We start from the raw sequence: 20468 nt of genomic DNA on the forward strand, positions 1-20468 counted from the left end.
GAAGGGCACGATAAGTTACCAGCGCTAGCTGTGAAATGATTTAAAAAATGTTCACGACACTGTTAACAGTACGTCGATCTCTCTTATGTATATTAGTGATGGGTTGCTATGAGGGCTTTCCCGTCTCTGAAATCAAGTCCAGGATTCTTGGACGTGAATTTTAATTTTGAGGCGAATAGGGAATATTTCAAGGTACTGTAACGAAAATTTTAACTCAATGGTGCACTATTCTGACGCGTAGCACAATATTTCTTTTAAAGTTCATCGATCGATCGCATCGAGTAGTTAAGACTTCCATTGGAAACTACTGGGAAACGTATTTGACGATAGCAAAGACATTAATAGCAAAAAAAAAAGAAAAATAAAATATACAATCCAAGCCTGCCGAGTGGAGATTTGCAAATATATTGATTGCTGTAGTGGAAATCTTCCGATATATGACAGAATTGCGTTCATAAACAACACCCTGTTGAAAAACCGAAGAATTTTTGGGTATCAGTGTGGGATCGCAACGGACAGCGCTTTTGCGGGCAGTGTAGTCAGCGCGTGCTCGCCAGCCAGGACAATTGACGGGGTACAACTGAAACCTGAGATGAATGAATTCACGAATTTCTGGTTGTATTCCCGGAAATTCGGGTTACGTACCCGGAAATTGCATTCTCAGAGAGGTGTTTGGCGGCGTTTGGCGGCGTCTTTCGATCGCGCGTTCCACCGGATTATGACGGTTTCTCGAGAAGAAGATCCTCTGGATCCTCTGGAAACGCCTCCATACCCGCTCTCTCTCATCCCCTCAGCTGCTATCTCGCTACTGTGGCACCTCCCCTGCATGCACCCTGTGCGGCGACCCTCTCGCCACACTCTCCCACATTCTTTTCGGCTGCCCTGCTGGTCCTCCCCCGTAAGGACAGCCCGCGTTATCAAGTTGAGAGGACTGGGAGGTTGTGCTCTCGTCTTTGGACCCGCCATCGCTGCTTGCTGCGGTGCTTCGGGGTGCCGACGTCATGGACAAACACCACATGAACGTTCCGACGTAGAGTGGGACCGTGCGATAGTTCAGGGACCCAAGGGGGGTCTAACACACTTGCCATAATAAAGTTTTTTTCTCTCTCTCTCTCTCTTCTCGAGGCGTGATCGAGGCACTGTCTGCGTGCGCAAGGTGGTCACGTGATCGCAGGCACGCGCACCCCGTATCCGGCGACAGTAATGCGAGTGCAGACGCTCGGTATTGGCGCAGCTGGACGGCGGACAACGCATAGGCGGGGGAGCTTCGCTTTAACAGCTAGCGCTGTAAAATGTTCCCGCATCAACAGACTCACACCGTGCGTGATTTTTTCTTCAGTCGCCGATCTGGTGCCAAACGTCAAACCGAAGGCAACTCCCAAAAGTTATTTCTTTCAATCAGCTGCTGTGAAGTTATGACGATGTCCACGCACAGGTTAAGTTTTCGCTATGAGAAGCGGCTGTGCGACGTCAACTTTTCCTGAAAGTGGCCGTCCGAAGTATCAAATACAAGGCTAATATGTTCAGTTTGTTGAATAAGTAATTTTTAAATCCTTGTCACCAAAATGCCTAAAAGATGCGGCGTCGTCCGAAGCTAAGCCATGTGGGATTTCTCCTAGAAGCGATCTCTGCTGAGGGTACACAGCGCGTGCGAAACGGTGTTTTTGTTGCGTTTTGATTTAATAACCCTGTTCTTGAACGAAAAACATTAGAGTCCTTCGAGGCTTAACTGTCACTGCAGTCAAACTTTGAAGCTTTTTGCAAAATGAGAGCATTACGTACACTTACAGTGTGCCATATAGAACAACCTCGAAGCCCTACTAAGTATGGCCGACACAGCCCTCCAGCACTATATGGACTGAGTCCCTAACATTTTTAATTACCTTTCATCCCATTAAAGCCTTTTGCTGTTCTGGGATATGGCCCCCGTGCCGTGCAACGTAGTTTACTATTTAGTCACCAGTCTCCTTAACTATAGCTGCCGTTTCTTTCTTTTAAAAGTGTCACAAGGAGGAGAGCTGAATGTCTAATTCGCACGGAACAATAGCCGCGCGTGTACACATCTCCGGGGACGGCACAACAATGCTATCTCGATGTAGCCGACAAAAGGAAACCTTACGTGCATCCCGCAGCCGCCCCAACCAGCGCCGCTAAGCAAAGTTAGGAGCCGCGTATACCTCCGGCGTCTGTTTATAAACTGGTCGAGCGGTTTTGCGTAACGTCGGTCGACGCCTAGCCACAGCCAAGTAAGCGTCGACGCCGTCGTCGTGTATATAGCATTGTCTGAGTTCTGCAAGGTCCCTCTACGTCGCACAAATGTCTTCCTGTTTCGGCGTGACTCATTCCTCCCGCCGCCTAACTACCGGCGCGTCCGAGACCTCCATTCGAAAAAAAAGCGAGGGAGGAGAACGCGCCGTACGTGTGTTGGCAACATTTGACGCAAGGCTCGCCGTGTGGGGTAGCGAAGAAAAGTTTATAAGCGAGGGGCGCTCCGCGAGCCATTGTAATGAGCGGGCGAGGACCCAGAAGAAGATGGCCCCACTGCACGGATAAGGGCCCCTCCACAAGGAGCTGCTGACGGTCGGCAAGGACGTGGTTTAATTGCGGTGTCATATCGCGTTCCGAGCCGCCCGCAGCGTGACACGTGGAAGGAATTCGTGCGCTGCGTCTTTATTTATTTTTTTTTTTTTGTGCTCAGAGCGAGTGGCTGTGAGGTGTTCGTCGAAGCGTGTGTATGCATAAATGCGGACCTCGCGAGTTTGGCTGAAACAAGACGGCCGCTCGCTCTCGTGCAGGTAGGTGTACGTGGAAAAAGACCGCGCTCTTTATACCGTCGCACCGTCCATTATGCGTACTTGTCTCTATTTTCGCTTCGTTGAGTGGAGGTCTCGGTAGTTAACCGCGGGGGCTTTCCGCATGCACGAGACTTCCTGCCTTGGGCTTTTCAGCGGCTACAGCACAGCTCAGCGATAGCGGTCAAAATATTTCTCGTATTCTTCTTCCCTAAAAATAAAAGGAAAGAGAGTGAATCAACTACGCTTGCTTAATTTGCCTGCATTACCTAATCATGACTCCGATGTCTTGTTGAAACCACTTTACTGCCTGAATTCAGGCTTCCTAGATCACAGTACTCCCTGAGAAGAGAGCACAACTAGCGGTTGAATCCTCGTCCTCACGGTTGAGCGTCGGCGTTGCAGTAATACTAGTAGTGGTTGGCGTAACCGGAGGGTAATATCCATGGTTAGCTTGAGGGAGGGTTGAAATGATGCCACTCATAATGTCTCAAGAATGCGCCATGGAAAGGCCCACGCTGAATGGTCTAATCCTAATGATGTCATGAGTGACAGCGTAGTTCCTCTCCATCGGAACTCCTCCCACTGCTGTGGTCACCTCCAGAAAAGCATGTATAGGCTGCGTCTTTCAGAACCAGGCATTGGTCCAACTCCTCGAACACGTCTCCTGCCACTCCTCAGACCACAAGGCTTCCTTCGTAACCATCGAGGACTGGGAAAGAAGGGCTACTTTAAGAGCGAGCATGTCTGAAAAATGAATAGAGTAACTATAATATACATATATCTATGTCGCTCTCAAGCTGGTTGCCTCAGTTTATCGCTAAATGAAAATACGTCCACAGGTGTCGCTGAATCCCGCATTGCACAGTGGTGAACGTCCTATAAGTTTTTCTTTTTCTTTCTGCACGGTATGAATTGCCTTTCGCCTTAACTCAATGTTACCTCGTTCATATGTTTTTACATAAAGATATACACAAAAAAACGAAAGCAAACAAGCTTGTGCGTATTGCTTTTTAATATGATGTAGGCTTATGACACACTTTTGTCCGGTTTGCGGTGACTGTGGCATACCCCTGCGACTGCCCTGCGATGGCAGGTGCTCCTAGTGGTGGGCCTTGTGCTGCCCATGTTGCTCTTCCCGAGAGGCCAATAATTAATTTAACTGCCACCAGCCACAGTGGCCAGGTTGTGATGACGCTGCTAGGTCACGTGACCTAGGTGACTCACCTGCCTTCTGGGTTTCTCCCTGGTCACTGCTTGCCAAAGGCATTCTCGTGATTTTTTTGCTCACAACGCCGACGCCAACAACGCCGGACAAAGGGGCCTTTAATGCTATCGCATTAAAAATTCAAAGCAATTCATAAGGTTCCATTTAGAGATTCCATTGCAGAATTGTTCTACCAAAGACATGGCAGCGCGCATTTGCTTTTGTTTTTTTACTGCGCCAAAGAAAAACGCCGGCTTCATTTACGAGACTCGTATGACATTTCGGTGCATGATAAGGGCGCCCAGTTGACCATTAATTTTGCCAATTCAGGTTGTTGAAATTCGTCGAAAGGCCATGAGCCTTTAGGACCTCTCTACTACGGCGCCCATACACAAGCTATGACAGTCAGAACTCAATATTCATTTACTCTTTTCTTTCGCTCAGTTTATCCCCTTTACTTTGTTCTGTATATTACTCTCCTCTCTCTCCACTACATCTTGCTTCATAAAGCCCATAATTTACTCCTGCAAGCAAGAACGTCTAGTGTAAAGAGGAAGATGAGCAGCGGCGGCCGCCGCTCCGCTAGCGCGCGGCGCGAGATCGCTGGCTGGATGACCGAAGCTCGGACCGGCATTTTGGCTATCTGTCGCTAAATTCCTTTCCCCGGAAATCCTGCTACACTAGTTACATATTTCTTCCCTGCCAACCGAGTCCAGGTGCTGCGATCCCGCCAAAGAGTTCCAAACAATCATCAACTACGCTCTTAAAAGCTTGACTGAACACACACGTGCTTCTAAGAGATGCGATGATCCGCGAGGTTGACTTTGCACAGCATACGCTACGCACTAACGCTCACTGCTCTCAGAAAAGCACACCCATCGACAGAGACAATTACCCATGGCGATATGACATGCGGCATTATCAAGGACCGAACAGTGCCCTCAGCTCCGAAGGGTTCAAAATCCTTATCTAAGGGGCAAACATGGGGGTGAATCTGTGCGTAGAACATACGTAAGTCGGCGTAAATATGAAGATTATCGCCTTTGTGCCGGCCGACAAAAACATTTTTTTTTCTTGCGTGACGATCCGTCACTACCCCCCCCCCCCCCCAAAAAAAAAGAAAGAAATAATGGTCGTGATAGTTACAGAAAACAGCTGAGCCAATACATTGTGTTCGGTCTTATTTCAAATATAAACTGCGGCAGAGCACTTTCCCCGAGTAGGTTTGCCCTAAAGTGCTCACCTTTATATAGATTCCGACTCTACCACCATGGCTGTACTGCAATGCAGAACATTTGTCACGTAGGCTCTCATATCTAGCGAACTGACCTGCAACAAGTACGTACCGCACCACAATAGTCATGTCTTGAAGTGAAAGGCGTTAGGTGATTTGTTGGCTGGAATTGGCAAACCTCAATTAAACTCGTTAAATTGTCGTTCACGCTTGCGAGTCTTGGACGTATAGCGACTGGTTTAGGCATATTCGTTGCTGTCCTTCCTTATTTTCCTAGCACTCCGGAAGCGTAGCCGATCGTTTGAAATCCGTCGCTTGGCGTTCGCGGATGGCAGGTGCGAATGTGCCATAAAAGTGGTACTCTACAGATCGAAAATAGCGATCAGTTTAGAGCCCGTACTAAGCGCAATTTCTGCTTTCTGCTCAGATATCCCAGTCCCTAAACTGAACAGGGTCTCTTCGTTATAAAAATGGTCTATGGATTCTCTCTTGACCTCTATTGACTTCTGTTTCCTTCCAATATATATTTACTTTCGTCTGTTCATAGCCTATAGACTCTTATTTAGGCATAAGTCTACTAAAAGGGTTTGGCCATAACTGTACAAATTACCTATGGACTGCATGTAGGCTTTATTGACAGAAGTCTACGAACATTCTATAGACTTTCAATGAAAATTTTGTATGGGTTCATCAAACTTCAGTTTATCAACTTCATTGTTTTGTTTTTCATGTTTTCCTCGTATATTTGCATTAGGTTCAATATCCTTTGTTTTACGTGGATGAGCTTAAGGGCCAAGCCAAAGCTCATTTCACTTTCTCAGCACAGGCGGCACGCCGTCGCACGACCCCGTATTCACCTTCATCGATACCTACAATTAAGGGGTGCGGAGAGGGCATGCGGTATGAATGCACGCTAAGTCCCAAAAATATCTACCGCCAAGGCAATTTGGAGAGCCGGGCCACGTTCAGTGAGACCAACCGTCTGCCGTCCTGCCGCCTCACTGTCGCCTTCAAATTGCTTCTGAAGGGTTAGTACTGTCACGGTAACGGCGGCTCACTCAGAGAGCGGGTCAGTGGCTTCTCCTCTTCAGAGCGGGGGCTGCAGGCGTCGTGCAACAAACTGCCATTTTAGCTTGGCGCTGGCAGCTGGCAAATAGGCGCGTAATGGCTCCCCGCGTTTTCCTAGCTTAGAGAATAGATAATAACTGGCCATCACCAACTCTCCTGCAGTGCCGAGGTCTTGCGAACAATAACCTGCTGGGAGGCCCCTTTCAAGCATAACACTGGCAAGTGTCAGCGTAATGGAGTCTATTCGTCTAAACGTTACTGACGTCCAAGGAATAAGGTTTGCCGTAAAGCTCATTCTTCGTTTTATGGGTCTTGGATGTTCACACTTGCCTGTTTTTAAACTGGTTGCTTTAAGGTCTAGAAGACAAAAATGGGGGCGCAGAACTGACCTGTCTATATTCAATACTTAGTTGCGGTAATTACAACAGGTGTGCTTTGCGAAATTTCCAGTGCTGTCATCAAAATTCAATTACGGCATCTTCGTGTCACGTTACCCCTGGGTATAGCCGCGTTCAACACCCCTCCACTCCCCAGGCCATTCAATGGTTTGTAGATGGAGTGAATGAAGAGAGAAAACGCGGCGGCTTCTTTTCACCCCCTCATAAAGCTTAGTAAAGTAGAAGACTCATGGTGACACAGGTAATAGATAAGATTGGTGCGGAGCATAGACAGATAGAAAAGAAGGAGGCCGTCTCGGTGGTCGTCGCATGACGAGCAGCCAAGTCCATCCGCGTCTAAGTAGCACGTGGAATGCTATGCGTGCGCGCGAAATGATCTGGGCTGCCTGCGCCGGAGGCTGGCTGGCAAACCCGTCGGCAAATTAGAGCCCCTCCTCCTCCTCCTGCTTGCCTGTCATTCGCACAACAGCGCGAATTAGAAGCCGCGCCGCGGGAACCGCGCATGCTGCGTACGCACGCACAGACACAAACACAGGCGCCGTGGGCACCGAACCGAGCAATAAACACGTTCACCTTGACGGCGCCGAAACACGTGGGAGAGCGCGCGCGCGCGCGTGCGGTGGCCTCCCTCTCTGACTGTGCGCGTTGTAACACTCATTATGCAAGGAGGAGAAAAGAAGTAGTAAAGAGAATGAAGCCGCAGCTGAGCCGAGCTCCCCCTTCGCCAGCCCTGCAGCAGTCGATGAGTGTCGGAATGGAATAACTCCTTCACTCCCTCGCCAACGACTCTCCGCGCTTTCGGGACGCAGATGCTGGGCTCTCTGGGCGATCACAGAGAGAGTCGCGGCGTTGACTGGTGGTCGTGGTCTATAGAGTTATGCCGGAGCCTGCGGCGGCGCCCGCCCGAACCGCGACGGACACGCTTCAGCAGAGAGTGATGCGCGGCCTTCACCTTGCGTCGTGACACCGCCACGCGACGCGGAGACAATACATTGGCCGACGCAGTGCCGCAACTCCACCGCGAAGGAAGCAGACAGCGTGCGACAGCTCCTTGTGTGGCGGGCCTTTCACCTAGAGGACGGCTGTAGTGTGTGTGTGCGTGCGGCCAATGCGCTGTCGGCTTGTTGTGGATGGTCGCGTGCCGACGGTTGCTACTCATCCGGCGGTGAATAGGAGAAGTTCCACATCGCGGGATTTCTCTTCCAACGTCATCGTCTTCGCTGGAGGCACACACAGCGCACTCCATTGTATTCCTGGGAGAAAGGAGTGGTGTTGGGGCGAGCGCCTCTCTCCCTCACCCACTTAGCTTCTCTCTCCCTCTCCATCTCTCGGCTCTTATAGTGGCACACTTTGCGGATGTCCTTGGCTGATCCTTGAGCATGGGCTTTCGAGCGTTCACTCTTGCGCCGGCGCTCAGTGCCTGAGGTGTGCGTGTTCTGTGTGTTGTTGTCTCGGGGTGCCTGGAGGCACAGTGCTTGGGATTCTGCGATGCGGCGCCCATTTCTGGCCTAGTCCACTGCCCAGTCAACTGGTGTGCGCGAGTCTTCGTCGTCCTCGGAGAAAGGCGTCCTATAAGTGCTGTGCAGTGTTCGTGAACTGGTGTTTTGTGCTAGTTCTGACTACTCCTAAACCAGTGCTGCTCTAACGGCTGTCGAAGGTTCTTTTAGGATTACTTCTGGATTTCACCTTCTGCCCGTGAACTTATCACGCTTCTCCAAGATACAATCCGACGATCACCTATAGTCCTTTATGACTAAGTTTGGATTAGACTTCTTTATGTGGGAGACAGATGCCAGCTCTGAACAACATCTCATCGACCAGAACAGAGGTCATTTTGCAATGGTCGCAGTCGATAGTATTGCGAAAAACGTCTGATGCCTACATTAGTGATGACTCGTCTCAGACTTCAAACTGCTTCTCACTAAATGGTGAAGCCTGCTCCTAAGACCCGGAATAATAGAAACTTAGCGATGTCTCCCTGAAGAAGACAGTGTCGTGGGTTCTGTGTCGTCGGCATGCATCGAGCAGTATGCGCCTGACTTCGGCGGATCCCTGTGCGGTGAGACCATGACGCCAACCAAGTTCACCAGAGATTCAGCTCCTGCTTGTGAAGTGCGATCGTTCAAACGCAGAGGATCGATTGTTTCGTTGCCTCCTCGTGAAGTGCGTCCTCCCAGGCTCTACAAAAAGCGTTCCTTCAAGTTGACCGCCAACAGACGTTCTCCGAGCATATCGGGAGCGAGGCGTCGTGCTGGTAAAAGTAATTAGTGTTCCATGTTTCTTGCATTTTAAACGTCGAATAGTTTGGAACAGTCATATCTGTTATTAACAAAGAAAGTTTGAAATACTCGATAGCAACTCATTTTCTGCGCCCGCTCTGCATAGTCTACATTCGTTTCGTTTTCTTCTATGCAGTATTGTGCTTCGCGGCTGAACTCAACAAATTCTGTACTGGCTTAGCAGTGATTTATACGCTATTGTGCGAACTAAACTTGTTTACGTTAAAGTACCGTTCTCGCGTTCAGAGTTCACCAGAAAAAACTTTTATTCATCTTCCACTACCTAGGGCCGGGCTGTGGGCGAGACTTATTGAGTGAAAACAAGAGGGAACAATCAGTTTACACCAGATACAAGTGCACAATTGTTAGATAACTTGTCATTGTGTCGTTCCGTGAACTTGCCATTCCAGAGGTTGCCTGTCCAGATATCTTATATGAATGGCATCGTTAAGAACTCCACGTGAGACACTCCGGCATCCGGAGCGGCTATGTCATTTTATTTCTACCTAATGGGCGCTGGGATCGCTTCTAAAATCAAGGAACGGTAGCAACTACAAGCCTTTGCAGAAACTTCACAGTTCCTTTCTTGTTTACCCGGACGAAGCATTTTTTTTTTCTCTTTCTGGGTTTTCAAGCACAGATAGCACATCCAAAGTGTATAATAACAGCCAGGGAAAATCCCTTTAGGAACTGAGGCTCTTGTTTGGCAAGAAAAAGCGATGCTTTTTCTGCCTCTCGTTTTCTGGCGTGACAAACAGCTAGCTATATTTTGTTATTCAAGCTGTCCAATAACAAAATCCGGGTATGCTCGGAAGGGGGTGCCCCGAAGTGGTGGGTAGCCTTGGCTACTGGCACAGAAATTGCTTGGAATAAGATACGAGAGGATCGTCTGACCTTTTTGCACTTGGGTTTTTGGTTGAAATGATGCTATATTAGCTCTTGTCCAGCGGAAACACCGCGCTAGCAACAAACCCCCTATTAAACCGACAATTAGACGACCGTGCTGACTACTTAGTCGTTTAGGGAGTGCGTTAGTCCCAAAACGCTGAGACTTCTTTTTTCAACTCTTGGCTGGTACCAGTCTCCTCTATTATAAACCCCACTAAATGGATACCGTCAAAAGTGTTCGTATTTAAACACGTGCGTCTTTGGTCAAAAAACTAACACGTACGTCTATGGTCACTAAGTTTTTAAAGAAACACGAACTGTGCTATAGGGAATTGTCATTCGATGTCCCACATCTGTACTGTTGTCATTCGATTTCCCACATCTGTACGATTCTCGTCTTACTGTCGACCCGAGGCACCAAATATAGGTACGCAGTCCGTGCTCAGTGACGGCCTCAGGTATGTTTAACACATTCAAAGCTACACGGAAGAATGATCCCAAACCCGTCCCTGAAAACAAATCCTTTGAACCACTGTGATCTTAAAACCCTCTTTTATTTCGGATTGCTTATTAATTCGAATAACAGAAAACTAAAACTTCGCATGCAATGCGAAGGCAAGATAGCCGCTGCTCTTGAGGGGTAACGGAGTGGATTCCAAGAGAAGGCAAGGGTACCAGGGCGCGGCAGAAAGTTAGGTGGTCGGATGAGATTAGGAAGTTTCCAGGGACACGGTGGGCGCAACTGGCAAAGGACAGGGTTAATTGGAGAGACATAGGAGAGGCCTTCCCTTGTAAAAATGGTCTATAGACAGACATAGACTTCTTATTGACTCTATTGACTTCCTATAGATATTGCTCTTCGTCTTTTCATCGTCTATAGGCTGTCTATAGCCAAAAGTCTACTAAAAGTGTATGGCCATAAAATAGATTGTCTATAGACTGTCTATGGCATTTGTATTACCTATAGACTGTTCTTTAGAATTTTTCTATAGACAGTCTATAGACTTTATAGACAGAAGTCTATAGACACTCTATAGACTGTCTAAAACATTTTCTGTAAGGGTTTGCCCTGCAGTAGACGTAATCAGGCTGATAATAATAGTAATAATAATAATAATAATAATAATAATAATAATAATAATAATAATAATAATAATAATAATAATAATAATAATAATAAAAACATGGGAGCTTCACTACATCCTTCAAGACCACTTCATAAACGCCCCCCACCACCCTGCCAAGCCGCACCCCCGCAACTTCTCGCACTGTTTCGCGCCTTTTTGTGTGCGAGGTTGGCGCAGCTTTCTTCAGTACAGGGCGGACCTGGAAACGCATTTCTCATTCAGCGCATGTCACCGTCTGCCGTGACAAACAGAGCAAAGCCGCAGCGCGCTCCGATGTGACAAAGGGAACAAGAAACGAGATCGCAACGCGTGCGACGTGACGACACACCCGCCATTTCGCGGATGTGAATACATTCTGTGCCAAGGCGAGGCGTTCCTCGCCCGCATTCTCTGGCCTCTATGCGTGCGGCTAGATGTGTGTGATCCCGTTGCGAGCCAGACATCGAGTCATCAGTGCTACAAAGCATGCAGCAGAGCGAGGCTGTTTGGTACAACGCACTCGCCAGTAAAAATACAAGTTCACAGGTAGCCAAAAGAGCAGTCATTTGACGCTCTCCAGTTTTATTTCGACTAAAGCTCGTAGCTTCATTCATTCTACTTTGTAGTGAAGTCATTCGAGTGCCCGCTCAATCTCAGTATCCGGAGTTTTTGTTTTGAAGTAAATTTTTCATGGTGAATGGTTTGGTTGGTTTGGTTTATGTGGTTTAACGTCCCAAAGCGACTAAGGCTATGAGAGACGCCGTAGTGGAGGGCTCCGGAAATTTCGACCACCTGGGGTTCTTTAACGTGCACTGACATCGCACAGTACACGGGCCTCTAGAATCTCTCCTCCAAAGAAATTCTAGCCGCCGCGGCCGGGATCGAACCCGCGTCTTTCGGGACAGCAGCCGAGCACCATAACCGCTGAGCCACCGCGGCGCCGTCATGGTGAATGGTGTCGCGCATGAGACTCCAGCTACTATCTTCGCTACACGTATAGGGATATTGATGGTAAAAGCGGTAAACGGAGGTATAAATATATTATGTGAGAGTAATTTGGTTGGTTGGTTTACGGGGTTTAATGTCCCAAAGCGACTGAGGCTATGAGAGACGCCGTAGTGGAGGGCTCCGGAAATTTCGACCGCCTGGGGCTCTTTAACGTGCACTGACATCGCACAGTACGCGGGCCTCTAGAATTTCTCCTCCAAAGAAATTCAACCGCCGCGGCCGGGATCGAACCTGCGTCTTTCGGGTCAGCAGCCGAGCACCATAACCACTGAGCCACCGCGGCGGCCCTGAGAGGAAGTACTCATGGCTCGAATGTGCTGACCGCACATAAATCCTGTCCTGAAATACAGATCACAGCATAGAGCTGAACGAGATTAAATCGCTGTGGATAGTAGCCTGCGTTTAACCCCGATGAAACTGTTATTGTAAACAGCTTTGGCCGTGATTTTAAACTTGGATGTTTCTCAAATTGTTGCTTTTCAAGCAGGAATATAGTGCGATCCAATCAGCACTTTTCACAGAAGGCGAGTGGGAATGCTCTAGTTTCTAACCCAAGACCATAGCAATTAAGTCGAGATCAGTCAGCCTATCTGTGCCGATTTAGTGAAGATTAGTACAAGAGCTTACTCGCAATGTGGTCTCATTTACTGAGCCCTCCACTGAGTGCCAAAAAAATTCAACCCGACAAGCATCAACGCTTCCGGAAAGTGCGGTAAGACGCGCGTATCTATGCAAGAATAGCATACGCGCGTCCGGTGCGAGCTGCGTGTGATCACACACGCAGTGAATGCAGATTATCACGCACTTCCATCGTCGACGCGCTCAATTTCCTTGAAATGAAGCGAACAGATTAACGGGACACTATTCATGGAATGCGAACCTTGGCGAGCTGCGATTGGATCTCGTGGTCTCTGCTTTTCGAGCGTCTATATATATATATATACATACCGTAATTGTCCCCTCCTCAGTGGTTCAGTGCATAATCGTTACGTTCGGTTCCTGAACACGTGGTTGCATTCCGATGGAAGCGCGTTGCAAAAGACGCCTGTTTGGTGGGCGGTTTGAGTGCGCGCACGAGCTGGCCGACACTATCCGCAGCTTATACGGTACAGCGTTTCTTATTTAGTCCCTTCCGTATTTGAGATTAACGAGGAAAGTATACGCCGAACCGCACAGAAATGTAATCAGGAAGCAAGGGGTCATTTTAAGGAAATCGCAATCGAATACTCATATGAATCCCGTGAAATTCAGCTATATGTTTCCAAATTCGTACGATCCACATTGCGCCTTCTGCGGTGAAGTGGCTGACTTATACCGTATGGTATGGGCATGCCAGAAAACATCAGCTATTTCATGTATCAATAACACAACAACTGAGGACTGGAAGGTGGCGCTCTCCAGCTCACATTCGGAAGACCAGCCCTCGCTGGTAAACCGGGCGAGAGTGGCGGCAAAAGCCAATGGGCTCCTCCCTTACAAAAAGAGTTTTAGACAGTCTATAGAGTGTCTATAGACGTCTGTCTGTAAAGTCTATATACTATAGGCAAATCATAGAGAACAGTCTATAGGCAATACAAATGCCATAGACAGTCGATAGACAATCTATAATTTATGGCCATACACTTTTAGTCGACTTTTATCTATAGACAGTCTATAGACTATGAATAGACAAAAATCAACATCTATAGGAAGTCAATAAGAAGTCTACAGACTGTCTATAGACCATTTTTACGAGGATTGGAATGAGGGTCCGCCCAAGCATGTCATGCATTAAACGTTTTTTTCTCTCTCTCACCACTTCCGCAGATAGTTACAGCGTCTTTTCTTGTGTAATCATTTGATGATGATTATGATGATGATGATGGTACCCCGATGATACTGTTATCATCGCCGTCGTCGTAATGGTTCAGCGCTAAAGAACCGCATGCCTAAGCGTGCTTTGCGCATCTTCCCGAGAGAAAAAATAGAAGAAAAGAAACTTTGCTGCTGTGCTGCAATGGCGATGTTCAGGAAAATGTGCTTTTCGCGTACTTCTCGTTCCGCTGGCAGCAAGGGCGCAGGTATACAGAGAGAGGCGCAGCGGTGCGAAGGATGCAGCTCACGCAACCGACCTTGGCCCAACTCATCGTGGCAAGCGGGGCGCGACGCAAACACAATTGAACGCTTAACAAAAACCCGAGGCCCCGCGCTGTGCAACAAATGAGCCGCGATCTGCACGTTGGAAGCGTAATTAATCTAGTAGCGCGGCAGTGTTTCTAACGACTCGCCCTTCGGCGTACTAGCTTGTTTTCGTTCCCTCTGGCGGGTAAAAAATAAAAATAAAAAATAACACCGTGTAAACGTTTCCTGCGGCCCAGTGCGCTGTACTTCCAGAAAAACAAAGCAGGAAGGCTGAGGTCTTAATTTCTCATGTCCAAGGCTTGGAACACTTCGAGTGCAAAACGAAGGGCGGAAAAAAAAAGCGGGGGGGGGGGGGGGGGGGGGGCACTGTTCTTGTTCATTTTGCGGCACAAAAAGACGAAGCCTGATAGTGGACAAACTAATTCGCCCGAATGCATTTCTCGTCTGCAAGCAAGCTTGGGGACTTGTTTCTCGCTATCTTCTAAAAGTCCTTTGAGACTCTGATATGGACTCAAGGTTATGACAGCAAGAGCTGATGACTTTTTGGGGGGGGGGGGGGGGGGGGGGGCGGGCCTGGAGGCATGGTGACGTAAATCTGCCAGGCCACAGATATGTACTTCAAACTGCCGACTTTAACATCTAATTACCGCCAGGTTGTAGCTATTGCCGACAGATTTATCGCAAGGCTAATCCCTCGAGTAGCTTACAACAGCCTCAACTTCAACCTCTTCCACGACTTCGTCGCGCTCCCTCAGAAAGATTTTCGAATCCAAATCTCGCGTTAATTTATTTCCATTCGCTAAGCATTCTCGTCGGGGCAATTTTTTTTTTCATTTCCCCGTACTTCTACAGCCACGTCCTAAATCAATAATCAGCAGATAGTGATCTTTAGGTGCAGCATCCGTTAAGGCTATATGCGAGTTGTAACGGTACAGAAGCCAAGGAATGGCGAACGAGAAGGAAACACACAGCCCTTCTCGTTCACCGTTCCTTGTCTTCTGATGCGCTATGACTCGAAAATATGAATCAGCAAGCCGACATTTCCGCATTACCAAGGCTGTACGTACACCGCGAATCTAGTAGCTAGTGTATTTGTGCCGTGCTCGAATTTTTTTTTTTCGTTCATGACAAGGTTCATGATGGGAAATAACAAAGCGCATGCGTTCTAATATCTTTCTACTTCAATGATCCTTACATGGGCGACGCCGTGAATGTAAGAAGATACTGGTGAAAGTGGCTTTCCGCCAATCCACTGCTTTTCTTTTTTAAATGCGCTCTCAACTTGTAGAGGAGAGGGGGATGAAGCCGGAGAAAGAATGACTCATCAAAAATGAAAATGTATGGAAAATGATTCGGACGACAGCAGGCCTATAGTGCAAAATATACAGCCTCCCGAAGAGCTCTGTTGGCAGAAATGAGGCTTGAGGGAGCTGTTCCTTGTCTCATTGCTTGGGAAGAGAAACCTGTATCTCGCAAACCACACCAGATGGCTGTGTTTGAAACAGCCACCTGCCAGTGCATTGATGGGTCAGTGCGCCAGTGGTGGTATGAGGGCTCGCCGCGATTTACAATGCTGCACAATTTGCGTTGTTGCGCAGTCGGAATTGGAATATAATTAGAGCTGGAATAGAACGGGGGGGGGGGGGGGGGGCGGAAATACAAAGGATAGGAATGGAACTAGAATGGCAACAGATTGGACAGAACTGCAATAGATTTGACAGAACTACAACAGATTGGCGAGTGACAAAGTAATGCTATCTCATTTCCTATTATTTCTATTTTTTATTTTACAACTACAATCACAAATTAGTGAATGCGCACCGGCAAACCTCAATGCAAGCAGCAATAACGAATAGTAGTTTGCATTATGTGCAACTCAATTCCTGTACTAACGTTTACCAACTGAAGTAGAATGCGGAAGTGCGAACCGCTTTGTGATGGCGCAGTGGTCGCCGCTGCTCCACTCTTCCCATCGTCGCACGCGCTTCGCAAACAAAGGGAATACGACGCAAAAAAGAAAATAAATCCAAAGACACAGAACGAGCCAAGACCGCCATTCCAATCTCCGAAATTCTTTGCGGTGTCCAGGCAATGCGCGGCACTCGACAAAAGGCACATTTCGAATTATAACGGGATCACCTGCCGCCACAATTGCTTCCTTTGTTGCCTTCAGCGAAAGAGAGAAAAAAAAGAAAACACAATAGCCACGGACCAGACACTGCGTGCGGCTATTGTCGAGTCGCGCCGATGACGCTCGCGTGGTGTTGGACGGGTGACTGATTCAATTGACGCCGCCGCTGTACTGAAAAATAAGAAGGGAAAGAATAAAGGCCTTGACAAAAGCCACGTTCACGGCCGCCAGTGCCCCGCTGCCAGCGTCGATCGTTTCACAGCGACCGTGAAAATAGGAAACTGCTCGCGCCTCGTGCGCCGCGCGAGGCGATGTGCGACCTCGCGACTGTCGATAGAGTCCCCATGTCTCTCCGCCGCGTACTTGGGCGAAATGACGCTAGTGCGCTGGCGGGTCGGTCGAAGGGGGTTAGGAGGGGGGCATGGTGAAGGATTCATTGTGAAACGCCTACAGCGCCGAGCTGCATTCGCGGGGATGACGTAGTGACCGAGCGTTGCTGCTACTTTTCTTCATTCTTTTTCTCTGACTTATTATTCATCGTACTCTTCTTGAAGTCCTTCGGTGGGATGGTTGTTTGGGAGGCGTTTGCTCAACCCCTTTGCCCGCGCCGCCTTGTCTGCGCCACGCTCCCGGTTTGGTTCGTAGACTTGGTTCGCTTTTGAGTCACGGGCGAATTCCTAGCGGCGTGCGTGGCACTCGTTTCTTTGTGAGTCGTTGGTGAAGACCTGTTTGTGGTGCTGGAGTGATTCGATTTTGTGCGCACACTCGTCCGCCCGCTCGCTGTCAGGTTGTATACGCCTGCCATCTCGTGGTTGAAGGCACACATGTGGAAAGAAAGGTTGGGGGGGAGGGGGGTAGTTCTAGGTGTTGCCAGTGTGATGCGATAATTCGGCAATTTGTCATGAACCACAACGCGTTGACCCTTAGCACATTGTCGTAACCGGCGAAGAAATCGAAAATTGAAGCTATGCATTTGCGTCTGTATACGGCATGCATTTTTTATCATTGTCTACTCGTTCAACGGGCCGAGTGGAGGTGTACGATTTGGTCTGAGGGGTCTTGCAAGCAAAGTTTCGGTGAGCGTACCTTTGTACACCCGCCGTCAGAAGTGAATGCAGGCTACTCTGTCGAAAAGATTACTTTCTTTGAATCCGAAGCGTAATGGTAGAGAATTAGGGGTGCGCTGAGTAATTCGCAAAATCACAATTAGGCTCCATATAACTATTCAATGATGCGCTAAATTAGGGCGATAAAATTAAGTTTTTTTCGCTAATATTGCCTTACACTTACTCTTGACAGTACCTGAAGGTGTGCGCATGCGTATGTGTATATGTGCTTGAGTGTATGCGTGTGTCTGTTTTTCTCGAGCAGTTTATGCTTTGAGCATTGTTAGCGAAGGCTACACTTAACGCAATGACAATGATAATGATCCGATTTAAAATGGTACAGGGGCCGCTTGACCGAGTGTCATGGCTAATAGTTTTGGTCTCCGCGAGGTTATGGTATAAAGGTGACGCTTTAAGTATTATATGTTACTGTCGTGTCCGGTCGCTGTGTTGAATGCAGCGAAGACGCACACGGTACTTTAAGACTTCGTTTATTTAAAGCCGATGAGGGTGCGACCAGCGTCGACCGAGGCAGGAGCCGAACTGGCCGCCCGAAGAAAGGAGGGAGTGGAGAAGCGTCCACGGCAGGGAGTGGCTTCCCAGAACAGGAGGAGGGTGCGGGGGCGCACCGTGGGGGGGCATCTGGTGACAGCGTGCGACGAGGGGCAAGTGTCGTTAGGAGGAGGATTGAGTGGTCGTTAGGAGGGGAATGCGAGTGGTCGTTAGGAGGGGGCGCACACACACAAAAGCAATAAGGGGACACAACACTTCCTTCCCCCTTAGAAAGTTGCCTGGTATCGTGCAGGGGGTCGGCGCTCACGCGTGGAGGCGCGCTGGCTTTGTGCGCTCGGGGGAGAAACACTTGTAGGCTGGCTGTTGTTCGCTGTGTCTCCTAGGTCTGTCCTGGGCGAAGTCTCTTCTTCCGGGAAGAGGTGCCAGGCTATGTGGGAAGATGGTGCACGTGTTCTCTCCGCTGGCGGACAGCTCTCAGACGGCGTCGTAAATCTACGCAGCTGGTTGAGATGTCGGCGTGCTATTGTGCCATGTATGTTGACGAGCCAAGAGCGCAGGCCTATGCGTCTGACAATTGTAGCTTCCTCCCAGCGTGGCTTTTTCAGAAACTGTCGGGCGAGGACGCGCTGCCCCTCATTAAGCGTGCCGCAGCGCGGAATTGCTTTTTCTTCCCGGAACGTCTCTGCCTTTGGCTCGGGGAGGATGGCTGTGAGCTGGGTTCGCATTTCACGCTCGAACATCATTTTCGAGGGGGTCTCGCCTGTTGTGCTCTGAACCGTCGTGTGCTGCTTGAAGAGAAAGCGCGCAAGGCGGCGCTGCAGCGAGCCTGTCTGATCTCTTTCAAGGGCGCGTTTTAGCTCGGCTACGTAGCGCTCGGCTTGTCCGTTTGTCGCTGGGTGGTAGGGGGCCGATGTAACTGATGAGATCCCGTTGTCGCGATAAAACTTGAGGATCTCCGCAGACACAAACGGTGTTCCGTTGTCCGACACTACCTTGCGCGGCAGGCCGAACGTTGCAAATAGTGATCGGAGGTTGTCAATGACTGCTGCCGAAGTCGTCTGTCCCATTTGCCTTATCTCAAGCCACTTTGTGTAGGCATCTACGACCACAAGGAAAGTGCAGCCCTCAATTGGTCCTGCAAAATCAATGTGCAGTGTGTGCCATGGTGTGTCTGGCTTTTCCCATTCTGGGACAGGAGCTTTCGGCGGGGCGCTCCGGCTGCTCTGGCAAGGCTTGCATTCTCGCACCACTGTTTCGATGTCGTTGTCAATGCCAGGCCACCACATGTAGCTTCTGGCACACTTTTTCATTGCAACGATGCCCCGATGTCCGGCGTGGATGAGAGACATAGCTTGTGCGCGTAGTTCTCTCGGCATCACAACTCGGGACCCAAATATGATGCAGCCGCGATGGGTGCTCAACTCTGTAGCTCGCCTGCGGTAAGCGTCGAAGTTGTCCCCTTTGAGTTTATGCACGTTGCCTTGTTGAACAGCTGTGTAAACTAGCCGGAGAGCTGCGCACTTCTGCGTAGATGCTGCAACTGTGCCTGCTGTAAGCGGAGGTTCTGGCAGTGCTTCGAACATCAGAACGTCTCCTGGTGGAAATGGTTCGTCAACAGTTGCGTCTAGTGGCAGACGGCTTAGCGCATCGGCGTTTTGATGTTTACCAACCATGTTCTGGCTCGGCGTCTGGTGTATGCCGCATATCATCGCGCCTAGTGGAGAAAACCAGTTTCTCCCTAGAAGGCTTGATCCTGTGCCCTTCACAACAAGCAGAGGTAGCGTATGGGTCTGGCCGTTGTAGTTAACCTGCACGTTGGCAGAGCCCAATAGTGGCAGATTCTGTCCTGACCACGTTCGCAGGTGCGTGTCGTCTTGTTGCAGGGCGGGTGCGTCAGATGGCCATGAAGTTCGGAACGTGTCCTCACTGATCAGAGTACAGGCTGCGCCGGAGTCCACCTCGAACTTAATCAGCTGGTGATGTACGCTTACTTCTGTAAAAATCTTCGGTCGCGTGCCGAGATTCATGGTGTTCAGGTCGTACAACACAGATGGTGTTGCTGATGTTGCTCCATGGAGATCAGATAGCGGCGTATTCTCTGAGGCGTTGACGCTGTGATTAGGCTGGGAAGGTGACTTTATCTTGGCAAGTCTCCGTTTCGTAATGCATGCTCTTTCGATATGCCCTCGCTTGTGGCAAAAATTACACGTGGCTGACTGGAATCGACATCCCTGGGGGTTGTGTTGGTCGTCACACCGCCAGCAGCGTTGTGCCTTTTTGACCGATTTTACAACAACAGAAGGCTTGCGCACCTGGTTGCTTGTCTGGTGTACCGGCTCGGTGTTCCGGCGAATCCCTCTCTGCTGGTGACCGGCGCTCTCCGCTCGAACGGCGATGTCGTAAGCTTTGCTGAATGTGAGGTCCTTCTCAGCGAACAGGCGCTGCTGCAGCGACTCGTCACTCAGTCCGCACACAAATCTGTCGCGTAACATCACGTCCAAGGGAAGCATGGTGGTGTTAGCAGAAGAAGCTGCGTCTCCCTCCTGCCCGGTAGCTGTTGTCGACAGCGTTCCAAAATTGCAGTCGGCAGCGAGCTTCTTGAGCGCTGCTACGTAGG

At 49.2% G+C, this 20468-nt stretch overlaps 1 protein-coding gene across 3 annotated transcripts in view; it reads left to right on the forward strand.

Moving 5' to 3' along the window:
- Positions 1 to 20468, forward strand: part of LOC149358809 (uncharacterized) — a 601276-nt gene that overhangs the window by 196162 nt on the left and 384646 nt on the right. The window contains exon 1 of one of the 3 annotated variants that reach the window (XM_089570995.1): positions 7855 to 8959. The exons of 1 other annotated variant lie outside the window; for it this stretch is intronic. In XM_089570995.1, coding sequence (XP_089427121.1) covers positions 8767 to 8959 — 193 coding nt within the window. In that variant the 5' untranslated portion in view covers positions 7855 to 8766. Of the gene's footprint in view, positions 1 to 7854; positions 8960 to 20468 lie in introns of those variants that run through there. One more of the 3 variants, XM_089570996.1, reaches the window with a different exon arrangement.

Source organism: Amblyomma mixtum, chromosome 2 (assembly GCF_055824585.1).
Source record: "Amblyomma mixtum isolate Tamu chromosome 2, ASM5582458v1, whole genome shotgun sequence".
Lineage (NCBI taxonomy): Eukaryota > Metazoa > Arthropoda > Arachnida > Ixodida > Ixodidae > Amblyomma > Amblyomma mixtum.